The sequence below is a fragment of the Chiloscyllium punctatum genome, chromosome 39, assembly GCF_047496795.1.
Source record: "Chiloscyllium punctatum isolate Juve2018m chromosome 39, sChiPun1.3, whole genome shotgun sequence".
Lineage (NCBI taxonomy): Eukaryota > Metazoa > Chordata > Chondrichthyes > Orectolobiformes > Hemiscylliidae > Chiloscyllium > Chiloscyllium punctatum.
The window spans coordinates 17,350,133-17,368,756 of record NC_092777.1 but is presented as its reverse complement, the minus strand read 5'-3'; the positions used below and the strand labels follow the sequence as shown (position 1 = coordinate 17,368,756).

The 18,624-nt window shown below is 43.7% G+C and overlaps 1 protein-coding gene across 5 annotated transcripts in view; it reads left to right on the top strand.

Moving 5' to 3' along the window:
- Positions 1-18,624, top strand: part of mprip (myosin phosphatase Rho interacting protein) — a 441,123-nt gene that overhangs the window by 41,752 nt on the left and 380,747 nt on the right. For all 5 annotated transcript variants that reach the window (XM_072558240.1, XM_072558238.1, XM_072558239.1 and 2 more), the window contains exon 2: positions 17,393-17,470. In XM_072558240.1, the coding sequence (XP_072414341.1) occupies positions 17,393-17,470 (78 nt within the window). The remainder of the gene's footprint in view (positions 1-17,392; positions 17,471-18,624) is intronic.

Here is an 18,624-nt window from a genome sequence, read left to right as displayed (position 1 = left end):
AACAAAGCTTTCTTAATGCTAATTGCCATAATCTTAATGCATTTTTACAGGGTGCAGGCTCATCTGAATTAACTTGTATGGAGTTTAGTATCCTTGTTATAAGCTTTAGAGCATTGTGCACTGTAGAAATTCTTGGATTATATAAATGGCTCCATAAAAAAAAGGAAACGATTTACAGTGAAGCAAGTTGTGCTTCTAAGCAAGAAGCCATGCTGATGACTGTGTGGTGGTCCTTCTGGATAAATCTTTTTTTTTGTTTTCTCTCTCAAAGTTGGTGATTTTGATTTAATTTATACAACTCACTTGAACAATTTAATTGCACTGTAATAAATGCCATAACTTCAATACTTGGTAAAGGAATGTTCTACTTCTACCTACTGTATCAAGATTAACCAAAGTTATAGACTGCAATTAATACTACTAAAGGGATATTTGTATTTGGCTACTTTTATAATATAGTCACAAAGGTTGACTCCACGCAATTTAACGCTGGCTTGTTAAACTGAATAAGTTTAAGATAATACAAAATGTTTGAAAAGCAAAAGTACTTTTTTTGAATGATTTCCACATGATTTGTTCAGCATTCAATAGATTTTCAAAAGCAGTCTAGTAATGTTGCAGCAATAATAAAGCATTTTCTGCCATTTAATTAAAATTCAAAACTCAATTTAAAAAATTGTAGTTGCACAGATGGTTTTTTTTGCCAAATGGATAGAAATTGGAAATTTTGGAAACCCACAATTACCATTGTAAGGAGAAAGTGAGGACTGCAGATGAGGGAGATCAGAGCTTAAAAATGTGTTGCTGGAAAAGCGCAGCAGGTCAGACAGCTTCCAAGGATCAGGAGAATCGATGTTTCGGGCATGAGCCCTTCAGGAATGAGGAAAGTGTGCCAAGCAGGCTAAGATAAAAGGTAGGGAGGAGGGACTTGGGGGAGGGGCGTTGGAAATGCGATAGGTGGAAGGAGGTTAAGGTGGTGGTGATAGGCTGGAATGGGGGTGGGGCGGAGAGGTCAGGAAGAAGATTGCAGGTTAGGAATGTGGTGCTGAGTTCGAGGGTTGGGACTGAGACAAGGTGGGGGTAGGGGAAATGAGGAAACTGGAGAAATCTGAGTTCATCCCTTGTGGTTGGAGGGTTCCTAGGCGGAAGATGAGGCGTTCTTCCTCCAGTCGTCGTGTTGCTATGTCTGGCGATGGAGGAGTCCAAGGACCTGCATGTCCTTGGGGGAGGGGGAGTGGGAGTGTTGAGCCACGGGGTGGCTGGGTTGGTTGGTCCTGGTGTCCCAGAGGTGTTCTCTAAAACGTTCCGCAAGTGGGCAGCCTGTCTCCCCAATATAGAGAAGGACACATTGGGTGCAGCGGATGCAGTAAATGATGTGTGTGGAGGTGCAGGTGAATTTGTGGTGGATATGGAAGGATCCCTTGGGGCCTTGGAGGGAAGTAAGTGGGGAGGTGTGGGTGCAAGTTTTGCATTTCTAGCGGTTGCAGGGGAAGGTGCCGGGAGTGGAGGTTGGGTTGGTGGGGGGTATGGACCTGACAAGGGAGTCGCGGAAGGAGGGGTCTTTCTGGAACGCTGATAGGGGAGGCGGGGGGGAGGGAAATATATCCCTGGTGGTGGAGTCCGTTTGGAGGTGGCGGAAATGATGACGGATGATATGATGTATATGGAGGTTGGTGGGATGGGTAGGTGAGGACCAGTGGGGTTCTGTCCTGGTGGCGATTGGAGGGGCGGGGCTCAAGGGCGGAGGAGCAGGAAATGGAGGAGATGCGGTGGAGAGCAATGACGATCATGTCTGGGGGGAAATTGCAGTCTTTGAAGAAGGAGGCCATCTGGGTTGTTCGGTATTGGAACTGGTCCTCCTGGGAGCAGATGCAGAGACGAAGGAATTGGGATGGCGTTTTTACAGGGGGCAGGGTGGGAGAAGGTGGAGTCTAGGTAGCTGTGGGAGTCGGTCAGTTTATAATAAATGTCCGTGTTGATTCGGTCGCCCAAGATAGAAATGGAGAGGTCTAGGAAGGAGAGGGAGGAGTCTGAGATGGTCCTGGTAAATTTGAGGTCGGGGTGGAAGGTGTTGGTAAAGTGGATGAACTGTTCAGCCTTCTCGAGGGAGCACGAGGCAGTGCCGATACAGTCATCGATGTAGCGGAGGAAAAGGTGGGGGGTGGTGCCAGTGTAGCTGCGAAAGATGGACTGTTCCACATATCCTACAAAGAGGCAGGCATAGTTGGGGCCCATGGCTACTCCTTTAGTTTGGAGGAAGCGGGAGGATTGGAAAGAGAAGTTGTTCAGAGTGAGGACCAGTTCAGTCAGTTGAAGGAGGGTGTCAGTGGAAGGGTACTGGTTGGTACGGCGGGAAAGGAAGAAGTGGAGGGCTTTGAGTCCTTCGTGATTCGAGGGGGGGGTGGGTGGAGGTGTACAGGGACTGGATGTCCATGGTGAAGATAAGGCATTGGGGACCGGTGAAGCGAAAATCATGGAGGTGGTGGAGGGCGTGGGTAGTGTCCCGAACGTAGGTGAGGAGTTCTTGAACTAAGGGGGATACGACCGTGTCGAGGAATGCAGAGATGAGTTCGGTGGGGCAGGAGCAGGCTGAGACAATGTTTCGGCTGTGGCTGTCAGGTTTGTGGATTTTGGGCAGGAGGTAGAAACGGGCAGTGCGGTGTTGTGGGACTATGAGGTTGGAGGTGGTGGATGGAGATCCCCTGAGGTAATGAGGTTCTGGATGGTATGGGAGATGATGGTTTGGTGGTGGGAGGAGGGTCCATGGTCAAGGGAGCAGTAGGAGGTGGTGCCCGCGAGCTGGCGTTTAGCCTCAGCGGTGTAAAAGGTCAGTGCGCCAAACTACTACCGCGCCTACACCGCTGAGGCTAAACGCCAGCTCGTGGACTGCCCCCTTGACCATGACCCCTCCTCCCACCACCAAACCATCATCTCCCATACCATCCAGAACCTCATTACCTCAGGGGATCTCCATCCACCACCTCCAACCTCATAGTCCCACAACACCGCACTGCCCGTTTCTACCTCCTGCCCAAAATCCACAAACCTGACAGCCACAGCCGAAACATTGTCTCGGCCTGCTCCTGCCCCACCGAACTCATCTCTGCATTTCTCAATACGGTCCTATCCCCCTTAGTTCAAGAACTCCTCACCTACGTTCGGGACACTACCCACGCCCTCCACCACCTCCATGATTTTCGCTTCACCGGTCCCCAACGCCTTATCTTCACCATGGACATACAGTCCCTGTACACCTCCACCCCCCCCCCCCCCCCGCCGCCAATCACGAAGGACTCAAAGCCCTCCACTTCTTCCTTTCCCGCCGTACCAACCAGTACCCTTCCACTGACTCCCTCCTTTGACTGACTGAACGGGTCCTCACTCTGAACAACTTCTCTTTCCAATTCTCCCGCTTCCTCCAAACCAAAGGAGCAGCCTTGGGCACCCGCATGGGCCCCAGCTATGCCTGCCTCTTTGTAGGATATGTGGAACAGTCCATCTTCTACAGCTACACTGGCACCACCCCCCACCTTTTTTCCTCCGCTACATCGATGATTGTATCGGCGCTGCCTCGCGCTCCCACGATGAGGTTGAACGGTTCATCCACTTTACCAACATCTTCCACCCCGACCTCAAACTTACCTGGATCGTCTCGGACTCCTCCCTCTCCTTGCTAGACCCCTCCATTTCTATCTCGTGCAACCGAATCAACAAGGACATTGACTGTAAACCGACTGACTTCCACAGCTGCCTAGACTATACCTCCTCCCACCCTGCCTCCTGTAAAAACGCCATCCCATATTCCCTTTTCCTTCGTCTCTGCATCTGCTCCCAGGAGGACCAGTTCCAATACCGAACAACCCAGATGGCCTCCTCCTTCAAAGACTGCAATTTCCCCCCAGACGTGATCGACAATACTCTCCACTGCATCTCCTCCACTTCCTGCTCCTCTGCCCTTGAGCCCCGCCCCTTCAATCGCCACCAGGACAGAACCCCACTGGTCCTCACCTACCACCCCACCAACCTCCATATACATCATATCATCCGTCGTCATTTTCGCCACCTCCAAACGGACCCCACCACCAGGGATATATTTCCCTCCCCTCCCCTATCAGTGTTCTGAAAAGACCACTCCCTCAGTGTTTCACTCATCAGGTCCACACCCCCCACCAACCCAACATCCACTCCTGGCACCTCCCCTGCAACTGCAAGAAATGCAAAGCTTGCACCTCCCTCCTTACTTCCCTCCAAGGACCCAAGGGATCCTTCCATATCTGCCACAAATTCACCTGCACCTCCACACACATCATTTACTGCATCCGCTGCACCCGATGTGGCCTCCTCTATATTGGGGAGACAGGCCGCTGACTTGCGGAATGTTTCAGAGAACACCTCTGGGACACCTGGACCAACCAACCCAACCACCCCGTGGCTCAACACTCCCACTCCCTCTCCCATTCCACCAAGGACATGCAGGTCCTTGGACTCCTCCATAGCAACACGACGACTGGAGGAAGAGCGCCTAATATTCCGCCTAGGCACCCTCCAACCGCAAGGGATCAACTCGGATTCCTGCAGTTTCCTCATTTTTCCCCTCCCCCACCTTGTCTCAGTCCCAACCCTCGAACTTAGCACCACATTCCTAACCTGCAATCATCTTCCTAACCTCTGTACCCCCACCCCCACTCCGGCCTATCACCCTCCCCTTAACCTCCTTCCACCTATCGCATTTCCAACGGCCCTCCCCCAAGGCCTCCCTCCCTACCTTTTATCTTAGCCTGCTTGGCACACTTTCCTCATTTCTGAAGAAGGGTTCATGCCAAAAGCGTCGTTGATGCTGCCTGACCTGCTGTGCTTTTCCAGCACACATGTTTAAGCTCTGCTTTCCAGCATCTGCAGTCCTCACTTTATCCTAGAAGAATTACCGTTTTAACCCAACTTGGTAAGTGCCTAAGCTTCTAACATTTAAATGGAGGAAAAAAAAAAGTAGAGTAAGTGTTTTAAGCTACTTTTTATATTGCTCTTTTCACTGAGGCTCCATGATATTGGTACTGGCTTTGTGATGAATACCTTAATGTTATTGTTTAGGGCCAGTAATCATGTTTAAATAAAACTTGTATATAGTTCTGACTTCTGCTTTGTGAATTCATGTTTGCAGGTATGTCATTTGCACATCAGTGTTCCAAATGCACAGGGGAGGCTGGTAAACCTGTTGCCAATATGTCTTCAATAAATCAATCATTGGGACAGTCAATCAGAAAAGTCACCCTGGTGTGATGGAGACTACAAATTTTGGTGGAGGTGTACTCCTTAGGTCCCCGAGTGAACTCATCATCTGCAGTGAATGCAGGAGAGAAAAGGCCTGTGATAGGAGGGGGGTGGTGGTGGTGGTAGTGGTGGTGAGGGAGTTGTCAAAGATTTATTTGCATAGTGGTCAGGACAGTTTTTCGCACGGTTTGAGGGGAGTTTGTGTTGGCTGAGGATTCTATCAGCCAGGTGGCCTTTTGCTGGGCCTTAGGATTTCAGTTTGCCAGGGAGAGGAGCAAGGAGATGAGAAGGAGGCTGTAAGCCAGCACTAAAGAAAAGATTGTGTCATACATGGAGACTCTGTTTTGTCACAAACTGAGAAGAGCTTTTGAAAAGTACAGTCGCAAAATCAAAAGTTAATTCAGAATGTAAAGTGCGGACATTAAGGAATATTGGCAGGTAGATCTGTGGGTAACCTGAAGTCGTCATCGTTCATGTGGTAATGGAATAACTAAGGAAAGTGGCCCCATAAATGGCTAAAAAAAGTCACCTATGTGTGGAAGATGTGGTTATCGTTTTTGAATATTTGTCTGCAATGTCCCCTTTCTTCATAAAAGCAGGCACGAGAGGGTGAAGTATTGTCTGTGACAATCATAGAATCCCCACAATGTGGAAACAAGCTCTTCAGCCCAGTGAGTCCACGCTGACCCTCCGAAGATTATGCCAACCAGACCCATTCCCCTATTGCTCTACATTTACCCCTGACTAATGCATCTAACCTACACGTCCCTGAACGCTACGGACAATTTAGCATGGTCACTTCACCAAAACTGCACACCTTTTTGGATTGTGGGAGGAAACCTCAGCACCTAGAGGAAACCCATGCAGACATTGGGAGGATGTGCAAACTCCACATAAACAGTTGCCTAAGGCTAGAATTGAACTCTGGTCCCTGTTGCTGTGAGGCAGCAGTGCTAAGCATTGAGCCACTGTTTTGCTATTTAGGCACCTGGATGGACCGCAGCTATGCCTGCCTCTTTGTCGGCTGTGTCAAACAGTCCCTCTTCAGTACCGACACAGGCACTGGTGGTCCAACTGTTCAGTTGTTACATCAATGACTGCATGGTGCAGCATCCTACACTAGAGCAGTTCATAGAATTCGCCCACAACTTCCACCCAACCCTCAAATTCACTTGGTCTACCTCAGACATCTCCCTCTCCTTTCTTGACCTCACCATTTCCATCTGCGCTGATCGTCTCCAGATGGATGTTTAGATACTTGAGTCTGTGGATTTGTAGTAAACTCCTCTCACCCAGCATCCTGCAAGAACTCCATCCCGTTCTCTGAATGCTTCCGCTGTATTCCAGAAGAGATGAGAAGACTATCCACTCCCAAGCATCCCAGATGTCCATCTATTTCGGACAATGTGCTTCCCTCCAACCCTGTCATCCAGAGAGCCCTTCACTGCACCACCTCCATTCATCATTACACTGATCTAAACCCTCCCCCTTCAAACATAATAAAGACAAAAGTCCCTTTGTACTTGCCTACCCCCTCCATCAGTGTCCACATCCAACACATCCTCCTTTAAACACTTTCACCAACTCCAACTAGTCCCCACCACCAAGAACATCTTCCCTCCCCACCATTCTGACTTCCACAAGGATTGTTCCTTTCGACAGTCCTTTGTTTGCGCCACAATCTCCGCCAAAGCCCTGAACCCCCAGGTACTTTTCCCTGCAACCGAAAGATGCAAAACCTGCCAGTACACCACCCCCCTCACCTCCATCCAGGCCCCCAAACACTCCTTGCAGGTGAGACAGTGGTTCACCTGTGTCTTTTCCAACCTAGCTTACTGTATCGGGTGCTCCTGATATGACCTTCCATACATCAGAGACCAAACATAAATTTAGAGAACTGTTCCCTGAGATCTCAGGTGGGCCGCAGGGGCTGACTGGACCTTGCACTCACCACCCATTTTAATGCCCCTTCCCACTCCCTTTCCTATGTGACCATCCATGGCCTCCTCCGTTGCCACAAAGAACCTAACTGCAAACTGGAGAAACGACATCTCATCTTCTGCCTTGTCAGCCTAGAGCCCAGAGGACACAACATTGAGTTCTCCAATTTCAAATAGCCTCCCATCCCCGATTCCTTTCCCACTCCCTCCCAGCCACCTAGAGAAAGTGAGTACTGCAGATGCTGGAAATCAGAGTTGAGTGTAGGGTGCTGGAAAAACACAAGCCAGGCAGCATCCGAGGAGCAGAAGAATTTATGTTTTAGGCATAAGTCCTTCATTTCTGATGACAGCTGATGAAGAGGCAGGTGTAGCTGGGGCCCATCTGGCCACCCCCTGGATTTGGAGGAAATAGGAGTTAAAGGAATAGTAATTAAGGTTGAGGACCAGTTCAGCAAGGTGGAGGATGTTATTGGAGCAGGGGTCTGTATAGGTCTGTTGGAGAGGACAAAGTGGAGGGCCTGAAGGCCATTCTTGTGGGGTATGGACATGTATAAGGATTGCACATCCATTGTGATAACGCACTGGGAGCCAGAAAAGACGTAGTTAAGGAAGAGATGGAGGGTGTGAATAGTGTTGCGGATGCAGGTGGGAAGTGCCTGAACCAAGGTGGGGTGAGGGGAATGGGATGGCATTAAGGTAGGATGAAATAGGTTCAGTGGGGCAGGAGCATGCTGAGACGATGGGTCAGCTGGGGTAGTTGGGCTCGTGGATCTTGAGGAGCAGGTAGAACTGGGCAGTGTGGGGCTGGGGTACTGAGTTTGGAGGAAGTGAGGGCGCAGTGCGAGTGATTTTGGCATGATGGGTTGCGGTGGGGTCATGGGCAAGGGGGAGGTAAGATTTGGTGGACGCTGGTACAATTACAACATTTTAAAAGGCACCTGGATGGCTATATGAATAAGAAGAGTTTAGAGGGATATGGGCCAAGTGCTGGCAAATGGGACAAGATTAATTTATCTGGTTGGCATGTACAAGTTGGGCTGAAATGTCTGTTTCTGTGCTGTACATCTCTAACTCTGTGCTGTTCTTTTCAGTCAATGGATCAGTAAGCTTCACATGATCAGGAAGCAGGGGTCACTGAGTGAAGCATAGCCCGAGTGAGTATATAGTTCAGGGACTCTGGAGGCTGCATAGGAATACAGCTGGCAAGGGAAGGTACGGATTGCAGGTCAGTCGTGGGATTGATTGTTGCCAGAAAATAGATAGGACAAAATATGTGAATAGCACATTGTACCAAGGAACCATAAAACGTTGGGGAAACCTGATAATAAACTGGTTTATAGGCTATGCATCTAATGCATGAAGCACTTAGAATGAGATAGATGAACTGATGTCACAAGCACTTTAAAGTAGTGAAAAGTGTAGTGTGCTTAGGAGAGATTAGTAAAATTTCTAGAGCAATACGGCAAATTATGGAAAGGGTCAGGAATTTAACTTCAAATTCAACAGGTAAGGGGACAACTGAGAAGAGGATGCAGTCAACGGAGGATAAGTGTTGTACTTACATGCGCGCAGTATACCAAAAAAGGTAAATGAGCTTGTGCAGATGAAATTGTGGGCAGCAAAGACATGGCTGCAAATAGGTCCAGACTGGGAGCTAAATATCCAAGGATACATGTCATATTGAAAGGACAGGCAGATGAGCAGAGGGGTAGGGTTGCCTTTTTAGTGAAAAAAAATTAAATTGATAACAAGGGTCAGAAAGTGTAAAATTTGTGTGGTCTACTTGAGGAACCGCAAAGTGGATTGGTGGGGTGTGAGATAAAACTCCCTGATGGGAGTTATGTACAGGCCTCTGAGCAGTAGTTAGGATGTGGGGAAACAATTTAAGTCAGGAGATAAGAAAAACACTATTGGAATAATCATGGGGACTTCAGCAAAAATTCATTCTAAGGAATAAGAGACATACTGACAGGAGGAGAAAGCAACCAGGGAAGTCGAGGGCAGCATAAAAGGAGAAGATAAACCATATACAGGTTGTTCTGTTATAATGCGCATTTTGTTCATACAAATTTGCTCTAACATGGTCAATGAATTGGGGACACTGTTTAAAAAGTTCACACTTTAGAAAGTGTGTATTCGTTATAATGAGATTCCAACCCCGTTAGTTTAAATGGTGCAGCTGTTATGCGAGTTTCTTATAACATGGGGTTGCACGAGAACAGAACTACCGTGTTATAGCAGAACTGATGACAGTGGGGTGAAGATTAGTGGGAAGCCAGAGGATGGAGAAGTCTCCTAAAACCCAGCAGAGGATAATAAACAAGCAATAAAAGGGGGAAAGATGAAATAAAAGGGTAAACTAGCTCTATTTACTAAGGTAAATAAGAGGGTACGAAAGATTACAAGAGTTCATGTAGACATATAAAAGGTAAGAGGAGAGGCAAGAGTGGATATTGGACTGCTGGAAAATGAGGTTGGAACAGTAGTAATAGGAAATTAAAATGGCAGAGGAACTGAATTTGTACTTTGTATTGACGATCTGGACGAAGGAGCTGAGGTCATAATTGAGGGCTAGAATACAAGAACAATGATGTACTGTAGAGGTTGTCAAAGACTCTGGTCAGACCACATTTGGAATATTGTGAGCAGTTTTGGGCCCATTATTTAAGGAAGGATAAGCAGGGTTGGAATGGCTCTAGAGGAGCTTCACAAGAATGATCCCTAGGATGAAGGGATTGTCATATGAGGAGTGATTGAAGATTCTGGATGTGTGCTCAATGGAGATTAGAAGGATGAAGGGGAGAGGGGTTCTTGGGACCTGTTTAAAACTTAGGCTGACGAGATTCTTCCTCTCAATATTCTGAGGGTGGTTAATCTGGAACTCATAGCTACAGAAGTCTATGGAGGCCAAGTCATTGAGTGTCTTTAAGACTGAGATAAGTTCTTGATTTAGTAAGAATAAAAGGATTAAAGGTTGTGGAGAATTAGGTTGAGAAGCATGTGGTATAGCAGAGCGGACCTGATGGGCTGAATGGCCTAATTCTGCTGCTGTATGTTGTAGTCTTATATCATATACTTAATTTATTCTAATACCTCCTTTATCATTTTAGTACCAAAGAGTCTCAGTTTTTCTCTTGAGCGATAAAGGCAGAATATCTACCACCCTTTGGGGTTGTAAATTCCAGTCGTTTACTATTCATTAGTGTCATAGAGATGTACAGCACTGAGACAGACCTTCATCCATGTTGACGAGATATCCTAAATTAATTTAGTCCCATTTGCCATATCACTCTAAACCCGTCTTAACTATCTACCCATCTAGATGCCTTTTAAATGTTGTTGTACCAGCCTCCTGCCACCTCTGGCAGGTCATTCTAAATGTGCATCACACCTGCATAAAAAAGTTTGCCCCTCAGGTCCTTTTTACAATCTTTCCCCCCTCACCTTAAACCTATGCCCTCTATTTTCAGACTTCCTTAACCTAGGGAAAAGACCTTGGCTCCATGCCCCTCATGACAGTATGACTGTCTATCTATAAGGTCACCCCTCACTTACGGCACTCCAGGGAAAATATTCCTCATCTCCGCCCTAAATGTTTTGTTCTTTATTCTGAGACTCTTCTTATGAAGTTGAAGCTGTGAACTGCTCTTTTAGGAGAGTGAATGCTGTTCTACATGGAGACCTTTCAAGAGCAGTCTGAATGTACTGGAAAATTGAAAATATGTAACATTTGGCTATGAAATAGATACCTGAGCTGTTTGCTGATTGTTTTGACTATTCAAATTTAATCAGTTTAAATTATGCCTCAGGATACTAAAACCCAATTGAGTTTAAATTCAGTGAGATGATCTGATGTTGGGGATAGAATAAAAGCAGGTATTTTGAAAATCAGAGAGCAACTGCCATTGGGAGAGACCCAAGAAATTAGGAAACACTGTCAATCAAAGGTACTGTTTCATACGAAACATCTTTATAATAAAAAGAAAAGAGACTATCCAGGGAGATTTTCAGCTGGAAGAAGAAAGACACCAAAAATGGTTTTGAAATTAAGTTGGTGCAATCTTAAGTGTTTTATTGGAACAGTATCTTCTTTAGAGTTGGAGGCAGATAATCAGTTAAGAGATATGGAGGCAAGTTTTGAGAAGATTTGTAGCTCAAGTTGAGGTTCTTGATGTAGGTTTGCTCACTGAGCTAGAAGGTTCATTTCCAGACGTTTTGTCACCCTACTAGGTAACATCTTCAGTGGGCCTCAGATGAAGCACTGCTGATAATTCTTGCTTTATTTGTATGTTTGGGTTGGTGATGCCATTTCCTGTCGTGAAGTCACTTCCTGTTCTTTTTGTCAAGGAGTGGTAGATGGGGTTCTAACTCGATGTGTTTGTTGATGGAGATCCGGTTGGAATGCCATGCTTCTAGGAATTCTCATGCGTGTCTCTGTTTGGCTTGTCCTAGAATGGATGTGTTGTCCCAGTTGAAGTGGTGTCGTTCCTTAACTGTATTTAAGGATACTAGTGAGAGTATCCTTTCACAGTAGAGCGAACAGCCAATGGGGAACTTCGAATCAGCATCTACAGGAAAACAAGACAGACGGACCAAATATTGAACGATGGAAGCAATCATCCCAACATCCACAAACTAAGTTGCATCAGAACATTATTTCAACGAGTCAACAAACACTGCAGCACAGAGGAACTATGCAGAGCAGAGGAAAATCACCTATACCATGTATCCAAAATGAATGGGTACCCAATAAACACAGACCACTGATTTCTCAGCAGCAAACCCAAACAAGCAGACAAAACATGTCCAGAAACCCTAGTCACACTCCCCTACATCACAGGCATCTTGATAATGACTGCCAGACTACTCAACCCCTTGGCATCATGGTAGCCCACAAACCCAACAACACATTAAACAGCAGCTAATTAACTTGAAAGACCTTTTAGAGACAACAAGCAAAACTAATGACATTTATAAAATACTGTGCAATGACTGTAACAAACACTACATTGGACAAACAGGCAGATAACTCGCTTTCAGGATATATGAACACCAACTAGCCACAAAACGACATGACCCTGTCTCACTAGTATCCTTGCATACAGATGAGGAAGGACACCACTTCGCCTGGGACAACACCTCCATCCTATGACAAGCCAAACAAAGACACGTATGAGAATTCCTAGAAGCATGGCATTCCAACTGGAATTCTATCAACAAACACATCAGGTTAGACCCCATCTACCACCCCGATTAAAAAGAACAGGAAGTGACTTCATCACAGGAAATGACACCACCAACCCAAAGAAACCCAAACGTATAAATAGAAAGCAGGAATTATCAGCAGTGCTTTGTCTGAGGCTCACTGAAGATGTTACCTAGTATGATGATGAAACATCTGGAAGTGAACCTTCTAGCTCAGCAAGCAAACCTACATCCAGATATGGATGCTTAGGGTTGTGAGTAGTTTAATGTTCACTTTTAGAATTAAATAATAAATTGATATTATTTTCTTATTGGAACTTGATAATTCTGTCAGATTACGAGGTGAGGTGAGCTTTTGAGTGTTTGGTTAAATTAACAGAAGAGTTTACCACCATGTTGTCACACACTGTCACCTGAATCATGACCCCACAGCCAGGGGAATCCTTCTTTCTGCACCTCGCATGTCAGCCCCTTTTGTTTTTGAAAATTTAAGTTTCAATAAGATTACCTCCCATTCTTAATTCGAGAATAAGGCCCTTTTCTGTTTCTCCTCAGTGTATCATCAGTGGAGAATTGCTTCTAATGAAGCTCTACACTGCCTGAGTGGCATGTATGTTTTTCATTCAGCAAGGGAGCTAGAACTACACACATTACTCCAGGCGCAGCTTCACCAGTGTTAGGTTTCAGGACCAGCAAGTGCCAATTGCCTAACTGTCAGTGACTTACGAGCAAGGACACTTAGGTCACTTTTAGGCATCAAAAGTTCCTAATGTCTCACCATTCAAGAAATACTATTTACCTCTGCTATTTCTGCTAAAGTCGATACCATCGTACTTAACCAATTATGTCCCATCTTATGGGATCTTACCTGCTTATTCAACTTGTCTGCATCTCTTAAAATAATTTTTGTATCCTCCTCACTCCCACCTAGTTTTGTCATCTTCAAATTTGGAAATATTACATTTTATCCTCCCATCCAAATCATTAATATGTCATTGTGAACAGCTCGGAACAAAGAGCTGATCTTTGTGGTACCCTCTGAGCTACAGCTTGACAACTTGTAAGTAACCCATTTTATTCATACTGTTTTCTGTCTCAAACAGTCTCCATCTATTCTCATTACCCCATCTATCCTCATTTTGTTTGATAACTTTCCCATTTAGTTGGTGTTTGGATGTTGCTTTTGCTTTAAAGGCTGTCTTATGGTAAAGTGATATGTCTTTACCTCTGGGCCAGAAGGTCAAACTTCATGTCCTGGCCACTCTGGAGAAGAGTTATAATGTACTTGTGTGTTAGGTACTTTATCAAACTTCTGAAAATCTTTCAGAAATAAAAGCCCATAAAATCTGGATGTAGGTTTGCTTGCTGAGCTGGAAGGTTCATTTTCGGATGTTTCATCACCAAACTAGGTAACAAGATCAGTGAGTTTCTGGATGAAGCGCGGGTGGTATGGACCGCTTTCTATTTGTGGTTTCGGTTTCAATAAATAGAAAGTAGGGCATACCACCAGTGTTTCATCTGGAGGCTTATTGATGTTACCTAGTCTGGTTAAGACACATCTAAAAACGAACCTTTCAGATCAGCGAGCAAACCTCCACCTGAGCTACATGTCTTAAAACTTGCAAGCCCACAGAATCTTGGGAATATAGCAAGCTGGAAACAACACTGTTCCTTGCCACTGAAACAGTATTTGGACACTTTTATCCAGTCAGATCCTGCAGGATTCAGATCTATATCTCCTGCTTTATGTAGTATATTGAATTTGATTGTAAATATAGGAGAGTGGGGATGTTTGAAAAGTTTGTGACTTAAGTTGGCTGTGTTACTTAATAGTGAGGAGAAAAGTATCAAATGAAATTCAACTTGGAGAAGTGTGAAGTAATATATTGTGAGGGGAGGGGTGTAGGGGGAATCGAGGAAAAGGATTTCTAGTTTCTTACTGAAGTACTTTCACTGGATGGTATGTTGAGTTCATATACATCACTGAACCAGACCTTTGGTCCAACCACTCCATGCTGATCATGATCCCAAACTAAATTAAACTAATCCCAGCTTGGCCCAGATCCCTGCCAACATTTCTTATTCATGGGCATATCTAAATATATTTTAAACGTTGTAACTGTACCCACATTCACCCCTTTCTCTGGCCGTTCATTCTATGCACAAACCACTTCCTGTGTTTTTTTTAAAAAATCTTGTCTTTCGTAAAACTCTCTCTTTTTCCCCTCACATTTTAAAAATATGCTCCCAAATCTTGAAATCCCCCTCCCTGCCATTCACCTTATCTGTGTATCACTCATGATTGTATAAACTTCCAAGGTGACCCCTCAACCCTGTATGCTCCAGTGACAAAAATCACAGCCTTTCCTTAAAATTACTCCTCCCCCACCCCAACACATTCCCTGCAACATCCTGATAAATTCCTTATAAATTATTTCTGAACCAGCTATATAATAATATCCTTCCTAAACATGGTGGGCGGAACTGGACATTGGCAAGGCCTCTTCCGGAGAAGACAATGTCCTGTGCAACCTCCGCATGATTTCCTAACCCCTATACACAGTAGTCTGAGGCAAGCTTGCTAATTGCCTTCTTAATCACCCTACTAATACGTGATGCAAACTTCAGAGAACTATATACCTAAACCCTCGGTCTCTGTTCTACAATACTGCTCAAGGCCATACACTTAATTATATAAATCTTGTCATTATTTTTTTTTCCAAAATACAATACCTCACGCTTATCCAAATTAAACTCCATTTGCCAATCCTCAGCCCATTGACCCAATCAATCTCTTTGTAATCTTAGCCTCCTTTGCTGTCCCATATACCACCATTTTTGGGTGTCATCTGCAAACTTGCTATCCATGCTTTATATGTCCTCCTCAAAATCAGTTGTATAAATGACAGACAAAAAAGGACCCAGAACCATTTCCTGTGGAACACCATTGGTCACAATTGGATAAAGTTACTAACTTTGTAAGCAAAGAATATTGCCAATTATGTATGGCTGTCTAAGTTAACAAACTTGATCATCCTACCATGTAATTAGCATAATTGAGATTTTTCATTTTGTATAAGATTCTGTTATCTTGTTGCCTTCAATATGCTTTTTAAATATTTATGCCTTTGAAATTTCTGAAACTTTTTTGTATGTATTATCTTAACTGTGTCTAAGTGTCATGTATGTTTTAGAATGTTGAAAAAGATTAATTTTGTCAAAGCATTTCATTTTGCACTCATCAGTTTGTGTGTAAAAATACAAATTTAAGGGAGAACCAACTTGTGTTGATTGGTTATCATTTGGACTGAATGGTAGTGATTTTTGCCATGGACATGCACCTGTTTGTTACTAATTCAGTTAGTAGTCAGGCTCTCTTTAAATTTTGAACCAGGTGGAGCTGCTCCTGGAATGGGAGACCTGGGTTCAAGTCCAGTCTGCTCCAGAGATGTGTAATATCATCTCTGAACAAGTTGATTTAGAAAAATTGTTTTTAATTGAATATTTAAATATTGAATTAGGCAGGTTGACTTTGATTAGGGTATTGCCCTGCAAAATGAACCAGCAAATGGTTGCACATTTTTACTTTTGAATTGAGTACAGTTCTGTCCACTGCAGCTTGCCTTTTGTGATCAGTATTAATGTTGTCTTTCTTACAGTTCCATGTGCTGCACGATTGATCGACCTTTATTAGCGTTATGATTATAAATTGATTTGTCATTTATAGGGCCTGAGCTATTTGTCCACCAGGCAAACATGATGCTGAAATTGTGTATCCTGCAGGATGATGGCTACCCTGATTAGATTTCTCATTGTATATTGTGCAAATTCTTACTAGGCCCCAAGGGTTTACTGTCTTGAATGGTGCTCTGTCTACTGTGGAGTAAGGTATCTAAAAAGTTTGAACATGGGTCAAACTTACTGTTTCACACTGATACTGTGCAGTAGCAACAGAAGTGGTGTTTACTACGAACAAGATGTTGCTATTATGTCCATAAGACATTTTGCCTATTACAATGGTGAGTAATGTGGTATATGAATTTTAGTGCTGGTATTTGTCTGGAATCTAGGCTATATGTTCCAAACACATTTGTACCAATTGTACCAAACAGTGTGTTATTTTTTTCTGTTTTCAGTGCTTTATTTGTTGCAAGCAGAAGCACTAGAAAATGCACAACACTGTCTAGTATTTAATGTGATTCTGCAATTCAACAGCATTTGCTGGACAATCTTGAATGTACATGGAATTACCCTAACAACCAATTTGAACTTGTCAGCCTGTTTGTCTGTAATGCTGACATTGTGGCACGTGTACTGGAAGCTAAACATATTACTGCACAAGATTCTGTTCTTTGCAGACAGAACATATGCATACACTGTGTCTGTTTCTTCTCAACCAATGACACCTGTTCATTGCTCAGGGCATTGCCCTGAGAAATCTAAAGTCAACTGCCTGGTTTAAAATTTTAAGCCTGGCAGTTAATTGTCAAGCAGCATAAATAGGTGTATTGTCCATTGCAGTTCTAAGTAGAATCTATTTGTCTACCACTCAGCACTCTTCTTGCAGTTTAGATGTTTGTCTTTCGTGGAGTTGGTACTTTTGTATAATGTCTGAGGTCAAGATGAAAATCTTTGCCAAAATGTGACTTTTTCTTTCAGCATTATTTAAACATTTGCTAGCACAAAAAAACTTATTGGTATGTTTCTGTTTTTATTGGGCATCCTCAAGGACTTTCCAAGTGATTTATGTTTTCCTTCTGATAATGAATGTGATAAATTAACATTATAACTCTAATCTGTTTTGGTTGCTAGGTGTTCAGTTTGTCTACGATAGCTGTGCAGTGTCTATAATCCACTTATTTGCTGTTATTTCAAATTTTATGTTTAGCTGATAGATCTTGATCATTCCAACTTTCCATACTTCAAAATTTAAATTGGAAAAATATTGATAGCCTATTTTTACTGCTTTTTGTTTATAGGCTAAACCTATTTACGGAGGCTGGTTGTGTTTGGCACCTGAAGGCACAGATTTTGAAAATCCAATGCAGAGGTCAAGGGTAAGTTTTTTTTTGTTTTACTCCTTTGATATTTAGTCTCCTATACTTTATATTGGCCAATCTATTCCTATAGATTTTCCTAAATATCAAATGAAAAATACATTTGAAGTCAGAATTTAAGGTAGGCTGTGAGCCTGATTAAAATCTTATCTTTTGACATTAACTTTTGGGCTTTGTAACTGCCTAGGTCCCTAAACAAATTGTTAAAGTCCAGCTACAAGACTCAACAAAAATCCAAATATGATCACTGCCCAGCCAGCCTATTGTGAAAAGTAAGTAAAATGATTGGTGGAATCTTGAGCAGTGCTATGGAGACTCGCTTACTGATTTAATGACCAGTGATGTTCCACTCAGATTCCAGTAGGATCATTCTGTTCAAAGCCTACTTATAACCTTGGTCAAAAAATTGAATGTGAGATCTGAATTTGAGATGAGGTTTAAATTATGTCAAGCCACTGTCCAACCAAGGATTGCGTCAGTGAGCCTTGGTGAAACCGCAATCCACGTGGATTGGGGAAGGCAACTACTTTATTTTTAAGACTCACTTGTGGAATGTGGGTATCACTGGGTTGGTTTTTATTGCCTGTACAAAGTTCTTCTTGAGAAGGCTGTAGTGAGCTGCTGCAGTCTAAATGTTGTATGTATGCCCATAATGCTGTTAGGATAGGAGTTCCATGAAATAAGTGGAGCTGCAGGACAAAAATCTGAAAATTCAGTCCAATAATCATGAAGCAAAGTTTTTTTTGTTTAAAAAGTCAGTTTCCTAATGCAATCAGCAACAGCTGTAAACTTGGAAAGTTAAATCAGTGAATCAAGTGAAATGTGACTGGTGAGAATAAACTGCCCAACTGCCCAATCAGCTTCAAGGTAAGTGTTATCTTTAAATTTTGCATGGAGTTGGACTTCACCTCTGGAATTCAGCTTTTCTTTTGTCCACATTTCAATCAAGACTGTAATGAAATTAGAAGTCGAATGGCTGTGGCAGAACCCAAAGTGAACATTAGTGAGAAGGTTACTGGTAAGCAAATGCTGCTTGATAGCACTGTTGATAACACCTTCCATCACTTCACTAATGGGGAATTGACTGGGTTAAAGAACAAAGAAAATTTACAGCCCAGGAACAGGGTCTTTGGCCCTCCAAGCCTGAGCTGATC